Source organism: Protomyctophum parallelum (genome assembly GCF_964188405.1).
Source record: "Protomyctophum parallelum genome assembly, chromosome: 20".
Classification (NCBI taxonomy): Eukaryota; Metazoa; Chordata; class Actinopteri; order Myctophiformes; family Myctophidae; genus Protomyctophum; species Protomyctophum parallelum.
Window position 1 is genome coordinate 29,841,252 of NC_139718.1, and position 9,288 is coordinate 29,850,539.

General features: G+C 43.3%; 1 protein-coding gene across 1 annotated transcript; it reads left to right on the plus strand.

The window, feature by feature from the left end:
• Positions 1-6,755: 6,755 nt before the first annotated feature.
• On the plus strand, positions 6,756-8,329 carry LOC310877498 (nanos homolog 1-like). Its single transcript, XM_083791374.1, has one exon. It carries the CDS (start codon positions 6,844-6,846, stop codon positions 7,522-7,524), a length of 681 nt encoding a protein of 226 aa, XP_083647500.1. The 5' UTR covers positions 6,756-6,843; the 3' UTR covers positions 7,525-8,329.
• Positions 8,330-9,288: the final 959 nt, after the last annotated feature.

The following is a 9,288-nucleotide window of genomic DNA, read 5'->3' on the forward strand; positions in this document are numbered from 1 at the left end:
AAATTGTGCACCCACATTCCCACTAGGCCGAGGACGAAATGCCACATGAACAATTTCAACTCAGCCTCAAGGTGGCGCTATAACTGGCCGAAAAGTGTTTTTACCTCTAACTGCACGGATCTGTGGATAACCTGGTGGAGACCTGTGCCCGGAAGGGCACTTTTTCTAGTTTAATTGTAAATTCCAACTAATTACAAGTAACGGTTTTCTAATGTTTGTTTCTGACAAATACATAGGCCTATTAGATAAATGGTATGTATAACAACAGATGCTAATGAAACTGAACATAGCTGTGAATGACCTGGACCTGGAGTTCACCCATTATAAGTGAAAGCAGATAGCAATATGGGCAGCTCCTCTGACCAGCAAACAACATTACTGCTGATACCCGTGGTGCTCCAGAATTTCAGGAATGCACTGCTCATTAAACAAAAACTTGTATCTCCAGAAGAACACTTTTTAAGGCTTAAGAATCCAGGTTTCCACACACATGCACGCACGTGTGCGAGCAAAACACACACACACACACACACACACACACACACACACAGTCACACACACACACACACACACACAGTCACACACACACACGCACACACGCGCGCGCGCATTCGCGTGCACCCACACACTTACAGTATACCATTGGCCTAGACTCCTCGTCTTGGCCAATGGTAATAAGATCATCCTCCGAGGGCCTGTGACAGCCTGAGCGCCTCTCTCTGTCTCTCTCAGGGGTGGCCCATCTGGCCAGAGCCCAGGCTCCGTGCACCATTTGACTCTGCTGTGCCGAGAGGAGGAAGACCCATCTGTGGTCCTGTGTGTTCTGCGAGGTATCGACCATTATACCGCCAAGCCTGTCCCCACTTGCACATGGGTCCACTGACTCTGCCTTGTGTGTGAGTGCGTGCATGCGGGCGGTTGCATACGGTCTTGAGTGCAGGCCTTGGTCAGATATATTATTATTAATAAACATATTAATATAATATGATCTGTTCATCACATGCATACACATACACATCTAGGGTTCACACACCGCCGATCCGACCGATATGTCTCATAGTGTTAGAGTACCGACTGTACCTGTCTGTCTGTCTGCCTGTCCCTTTTATTGCGATATATTGAGATCTCTGTATCTGTTTGTCCATGTCCAACGCCCATGTTTGGGGATCCCTGCTGTCATCAGTATAGATCTGATGTAATTTACGCATCCTACCTGGGTCGTGTTTTTTGAGTGTGTGGCTTATTGTCAGTGTCAGTGATAAGCGATAAGCTCACCCCAACGCATGGCTCTGTTTTTACTAACCACCGAAAAGGGGACTAGCTTATCAACTTACACTGGAGTATGTGTGGGCCTTAAGACAGGTCCATTTGGTTAACAACTGACAGTGGGCTCTTAAATTATTTTTATTAGAAAATGGATACATTTTTATCTCTTTGATCTCTCTAGTACAAACTGAGAATGCTGCTCTCATGACAGCATATTATTCCCGTGGTGAGTAGAAAACTCATCAAAGCATGTTTTAACAGTTGCCCAGCGTACAGTTTCTTTTTAATTCAGTTCCTGAGTACATGTACGAGCAGCGAGCACGAGATGAGAGAATGTTGAGCATGGCAGCTGCACAGCTGAAAGATCACAGGAGACAGCCAGGCATGAGCTAATATGAGACGAGGTACTCACATCTGCTTCAGAGAGCCTCTGCTCAGTGGTAGAATTACACCAAGTCCAGACAAAAAGCACAAACCCACATGAGAGAAGAGAATACAAAGTACAATTGAATATTGATACGCTATATTTTGACGTGTGTAACCGTCAATAGATGTATACACATAATTGCTTTTCCTTTGCCAATTCTGCACTCTCTGTCACTGATAACCCCTACAGTTGGTCTTGGGGAAGATGTGGACAACCATGTGTCTCCTCTCCTCCAACACGCATGAAGTCGCCAGCCGCTTCTTTTCACCTGACAGTGAGTATAGTTTCACCTGGAGGGCGTAGCGCATTTGGAGGAACACGCTATGTCAGTTTCGCACCCTGTTGAACAGGCGCCCGGACCAAACCATAAGGGTCGGTAATACAGTGCCGTCACCTGCAAACATGGCCAGTTGTGGTTGTTGGAACGCCTGGCCAATGGCCACCAAGGAGGATTCGAACCCCTAGTCTCCATCGTGGTGGACAGTATGCACATCATTTCTGATTATTATTATTGAGTCCTGGACTCCTGTGAGCAATAATGCTTGAGGAGACCTGCCAAAACTCCTGTTATCTACTTGCCTAGGTGCACATTTTAAAAACTGAACATGTTGTGTGGGACAATGGCCCTCCTCGGAAGCTCAGTGGTAATCGGGGCCAAAGGAATTTTCCCTGCATCATTAAAAAGGGATTGGTCCGTTCACTCCACTCATGGGAAGTGCCGTTAGTTAACCCAACAAAAGGCTGCTCTTGGTGCGGACCCCCAGAGATGAAGGGCATTGCAGGGGCTCATAGAGTCCCGCCCCCATTCCCCTTTAATCCCCTCTGCCTCATTGTACCAATACACTCTGAAGCCTTTGACCGCATCCTGCTCTAATCCCCCTCAGATCTTGGGGACGTTAAACAAGTTTCAGACCGGTGTGCTTTAAGATCATTCTCCTCCTCCCTGAACTCCTCTTCTCGCCACCTCACTGTGACGATCAATTCTGTTCTGTGCCCTGTCAGACACACACACACACACACACACACACGCACACACACACACACACGCACGCACGCGCGCGCGCACACACACACACACACCATAACACTTCTATTCATATTTACTTGAATGTTTGGAGAGGGAGAAGTGTTCACTTTCCTCTGTCGATGGTTTTCAGCAGCCCAATAGATCTGCAAATTGTTTAGAGTTTTACTTCTGCCAGAGTCCCAGTGGGTGAGGTTTGTTACATCGAACTGAATCCAGAAAGTGTAGACAATCTCAAGCAAGTATTTAAAAGTCAATATTCTGTAATTTTCTGTGAATGACAATTTATACCACTGACACCATCTGAACATTCTTCATGTGATTAAACCCCATGCACCCTTCTGGTGCAGCTTACACAAACACCAGGAGTTATTCATACTTACAAACTCTGGCCTGATACTGATCGCATAACATTGTGGATCGTGACGTATTGAAAATTCATATTACCACTGAAATATTGTACAAGATACCGGTTTATTTGTAGGATGTAGGATATATCAAAATACCAGTTGATTCAAGCTGAAAGGCTAAGCATGCAGGTTGGCACAAGAAAATAGGAGCCACAAAGAAGCCTTGGTACAAGGTTGTTTCCTTACATTCAAGGGGGCTTGTGAAGTTTATAATTCATACTTCATTGTATGGCCTTGTGGCTTACCAAAAGTAACTGATTTTCACCGAGCAATGTGTTCATAGAACTGACTATGAATAGTCTGCTGGAGGGCACACTTGGAGCTAATCATGGGGTTGTTCAAGTGTGCGTGCGTGTGTGTGTGCGTGCGTCTGAGAGAGGCTGGTTGCAGGCTTTCCAGAGAGGTAATTGCGGATGGCATTCAGGGCAGTGTGGTTATGACAGAGCTCTTGACAGGCCCAACAGACACCCCTTAATTTCAGCTTGACCTTGGATTGTTTAGCATTCTTCACTGGTACTGGTGACAATGACACGTGTCTGGGTTGACTCTTGGTGCATGGGGGTGGGGTTCAGGTTGTGTGTGTGTGTGTGTGTGTGTGTGTGTGTGTGTGTGTGTGTGTGTGTGTGTGTGTGTGTGTGTGTGTGTGTGTGTGTGTGTGTGTGTGTGTGTGTGTGTGTGTGTGTGTGTGTGCGTGTGCGCGTGTATGTGTCTTTCGTGACCATGTGAATGATTGAATAAATAATGTGTATGTCCATATATATGTGTGTGTGCCTGTATATGCAGTGTTGGAGGTGGGCTGGGGGTTGGAAGAGAGGATAGTACAGATGGAGTGACCGTTAGGGATGCAGTCCTACTCCCAGGAGAGCATGGCTGGAGGTCGGGGATCAAACCCCCAACTGACACCACCCACACCCCCTCCAGCTCTGTGTCTGGGGGGAGCAGTGATCCAGAATGAACAGGCGGGGCTCCTCCGACCAGCCACATTATGCAGTTTATGCAATTAATGCAGCAATGGAGATGGCAGCGGTCTTTGCTGAGGGGTGGGGGGGGGGGGGGGGGCAAGGGTTGTTGTGGATATGTTGGGTTGTTCTTGTTCTGCCAAGCTGTTGTAGATAGCACAGCTGGCACGTGCTGCCACACACATGCACGCGTGTGTGCACACACACATGCACACATACACGCACACGCACACACACACACACACACACACACACACACACACACACACACACACACGTAGTGTGGCGGTCTTTTAATTAAGGGATTTGTTAATTTCCCATTGAACTTGACAATGATGAATGGAGAGAGCATTGTCTGACCATCTCAATGATCTCAGCCTGAGCTGCTGTGCAATTAGGCCAAGGGAAAAACATACTTAACATTATGAAGATGCAGGATGACTTTTGTTATTTATTTTGTGTTGTAGCCTCCTTGACCCACACTATTACCAATTGGGTAAGTATTTAGTTGCCTACGCCGGTGTCATTGGCCAAAACATCTGATCTACAAGCTCACAGCACTTTGCAGGGCAAGGTGTTGTGTGCTTGTGGATCTGCTATTTCCAGCATACAAATCTTGACAATCTAGATCAGTGGTCGAAAACCTTTTTGACATAAAGTGCTATGTTTTTCTTTTCTTGATAGTCAGTGTGCAATTACTGCCATATCAATATTCAGTTACACCACACCCAAATGTAATATTTCCAACATGTTTTGATTGTCCATTTTCTTATTTTTCTTTAGAAATATTATATATATCAGGACGTAATGATCATTAGACTCAATAACCCACCTCCCAGACTCCCTCCCCAGTCAGAGTTTATTTTTATTATTATTATTTGTAAAGAAAAAACCTCTCACATGTGCCAGTGATCATCCTATACCCTGTGCCAATGTTGGCATACGTACCTAAGGTTGCCTACCCCTGCTCTAGATAAGGGTACTTGCTAAATGCCTAAAATTATCTTTTTAATTTTCAATGTCCATAGTTGAATTTATTTTGCTAGTGAAAGATATATTGTATGAGATCAATAGATGCAAAGCAGTTACCAAGGAGCCACATGTCATATTGCCCCATGTGCAATTTATCTATTGTGATATAGCAGCCATTCATCTTTTAAATGCTCTTTCATGATTTCCTTTGTGCATGCAAAGCCAGAGGTGACCTTGAAAATGGCCATGTGGTGTGTTCTGGTGATAATATATTCTCATACACAAGATACTGTCCCCCTATGCTTTTATTCATGCTTTGTTGACTTTACTATCTTTACTATATCACCAGCAACTCTTATAACTTATACCTCTGTTTGGATGTCCAATTCAGACTATCCATTGAAATGTATAGAATGCACATTTATAGGCAGATTCTATGTAGATATGGAAACAACATGTTTAGCTCTAATGCATCATGTTTGTTTCATAAAGACACGTTTGACTTCATGTTTACAAAATTATAATTGTAAAGCAAACAAACATAAATACATAATAGTTATGCACATTACAGAATGTAAATAACCTTTTATTTTAGCTATCGGATAGCTACAGTACACTTAAATTATATAAATACATTGGATGCGTATTAATAATGAATCATATGGTAAACAAATCCTGCAGTGTTTCAACGGAGGCCCCTACATTACAATTGTTGCTTCAAGCTACAGGCCTACTATTATTAATCTCATTTCATAATAATTCTAATGCAGATACTTACAAGATTACTTACAAAGCACCAAGGCATGTACTGTATGCTGTATACTGTACGTAACTAGGCCTATAGAATAATGTCTGCTGGGATTCTATGTCAATGAATAGTAATTTTTCTCATTACAGTAACTCTTCTTGTTGGTAATAATATTATAGTAATGTCATGTTATTGTTGTACTTGTACCAGGCCCAGGCCTAATAGCCTATCTTTCTCTCGCTCACACATGAACTCTCACGCACGCAGTCGCACGCCCACTCGCGCGTGTTTCAGTTTTATTGGGCCTTGACTTACACATGTATACACCCACACCCACACACGCACGCACTCACACCACACGCACGCGCGCGCGCACACACACACACACACACACACACACACACACATGACACAGGCACACTCCGTTTTAATGCATATTAATGAAGTTAAACGTCTCGCTGTGGAGTGGAGACAATGGAACGGAGGACAGGCTGGTTCTGAGCACAAAGCCCTGAGGGACTGAGAACAGGTGCAAAGAGGACGTGTCATGTCTATGCCAAACGGCTCGCTATAGGTCTATTAATGTAGAAAAGTGATGCCTTCAACATAAAAAACAAAACAAAAAACACACCTTCCATTGAAAAAACACTGGAAAAACAACAAAACAAAAACGTCAAGAAGCATCAGATAGAAATCTGATAGTCTGCAGACTCGTGCAGAGTGTCATTCCGCTGTAAACATCAAAACGCTCCTTAGTCCTTCCATCATAGAGATGTCTTTTTTGGAGAGGCAAAAATAATTTCCCCTGCTTCAATAATGCCCTGCCTGCACTGGATGGATGGATCTCTCACTGGATAATCAACTGGAACCAAGCCCCGCCCACTGCCTTTTTATTCTAGGAACCACTCTCAGTCCATTCTGTTGAGCGCTCTGCACACTGGATAGAGAGCATCGCTTTCTCTTACCCATGCTGCAAATCCACATTGTGCAAAACACCAATTCCCTTTTGTGTACATTAGCCTGTCCTGTGTGGAAGAATGGATTATTTAGATCACGGGTACTTAGAAGCGCGCTCTCCATATGATTACACGTTCAATTTTTGGAACGATTACCTCGGTCTATCGACCCTTGTCGCTAAAAACAAGATCAGCAACTCATCGCTCAGTCCCAACTCCATAACGGAGTCCCTCAAAGCGACTCTTGGCTTGGACGATTCTCCGATCTGCTCATGCGTAATTGGGCACGGTGGGGACAGCGATGGACACTTGGACTGCTGCTGCGCGCCTCCAAACTCTCCCCCGATGTCCATCTTCGATCTGAAGGAACGGCTGTCGCTTCTCAGGCCGTTTGAGCACCTTTCCAGTGACGCACGGCTGACAGACAGGGACACCGCTGCCTACGGAGGGAGCTTCGCGGGGCTCGACATGCTCGCCATGGACAGAAGGCGCAAACAGACTCAGAGGAGTAAGCCAGAGCCGAAGATATGTGTGTTCTGTCGGAATAACGGGGCGCCAGAAGAGGTGTACGGTTCTCACATTTTAAAGACAGTGGATGGCAGAGTCTTGTGCCCCATTCTACGGGCATACACATGCCCTCTCTGCAGTGCCAACGGAGACAACGCGCACACGATCAAGTACTGCCCTCTTTCAAAGGAGCAGCCCAGTCAGCGAGTGGTGAAGAGGGCTAGTGCGATTGGCAAAAGGATGAAAATATTCTAAGCAACATTTATTACGTTTTTTTTTACTTGATTTTAGACTGCACTCTCTGAAATTAGGCTACTTATTGTTGTATTTCGCAGTAATTTTGCCCCAATTCATGCACATGACAAGTCTAGAGAAGAGTCTTAAAGATGTTATGAACATAGCATTTTAATGCGTTGATTTTTGTACGTTTCACTAGTTTATTTTAATTGTCTAATATTTTGTTATGTATCTCTTCTTATTGGCACATTACACTTGGACGCTCTGCGTGCAACAGGATTCCCCATGGCATAGCACACTTAAGAACTCGATGATCACAAATGCTGTTCCATTTCTTTATGAATGAACCAAAGTACTGTAGGCTATTTAGATCGACATGTTGAATGATAACGACTTTCATACTGTAATCAAACGTTGTGGCGTTCAGTTTAAAACAGGCCAGGCTGTGCATGTCAGTATATTATGACTGCATGGTTTGTGAGATGCATTAATGCCAACGCGAATGAATATGCATTCCCAATATGAAATGAATGTTTGTCCCATAGTTCATTGGCTTTGACACACTATAAGTTTGATAGGCCATGCAAGATTTCAGCACATTTTTTTCTGAGACAAATGTTTTCTACCAAAGGAGTTCATTTTTGTATTGAAGCTTAGCTTAAAAGTAATTTCTGTATTGTTTGTATGTTGGATGTATATGTTCAGTCAGTGTATTTTCCTTCACAATAGTATTTTACAGAACTGTACAGATTTCATCTGAATGTAAAAGATTGTGAAAGATGGTTGGCCTTGCTTTTTTATATGGGTCCTCCAGACTATTAATACTGGCAGAGAATGTTCTGAATTTGTATTTACCGTAAATACTTCAATAACACAGTTGCCTACCTAAATAAAACCAGTTGATTCTCAACATGTATACATTTTCATGTCGCCATATAGTGTAGCCAATAGCCATAGGCTATTCTGCAATTATGTAGGCCTAATAAAGGGTTTTTTAGCTGCTGTGAAAAACCTGACATACCAAAGTCGTATAATTTGTCATAGTAGGCCTAATTGTTTTCTGAAATATATTTCTATGTACTGTAGGCATATCATTTGAAAGTACATTCAGCCTATAGTCTCTATAAATAAACATAGCCTACAATTTGTAGGTCTACTTGTATTTAATAGGACAACATATCTTGGATATCGGAGTCGCCCAAACAATATATGCTATGCTACTACTAGCCGTGGGCCGTGGCATTTTAATGTAGCCTTCCCTACACATTCCATCCAGGTATGCCGATATACGTAGGTTACAACTTACAAGAAGATGAAGAGGCATTGTTGAACTTGACACCGAAGACCGAACTATTTCACGTGGAAATTCAATGTCAATTCTGGTGTGATACAATGGCGCCACCCTGTGCTCACATCTTGACAATATAAATGTAATGTAGGCTACCACTGCTACTCAATGCGGGTTCTTTGACCGATATTGTATTCACCTGGGTTGAGCCTGATTTGTACTTCGTCGTACAGTCCTTGTGCGTGGAGTAGCTATTCACACGAATACATTTAATGTATCATTACAATCCAATAATATGATTGTGAAGTAGCCTACTTTAATAAATTATTATTATTAATGTATTCTTTTTGAGTAGCCTACTTTTACACTTAAAGCTATTTTGATGCAGTTCAATTTTGCATGCAGGCCTATTTCTACTTGTATTTCTGTATTTGTACATAGTTAACTTCTTAAACCTTATATAGCCTACTTAGTATAGTCCTACAGGCGTCTAT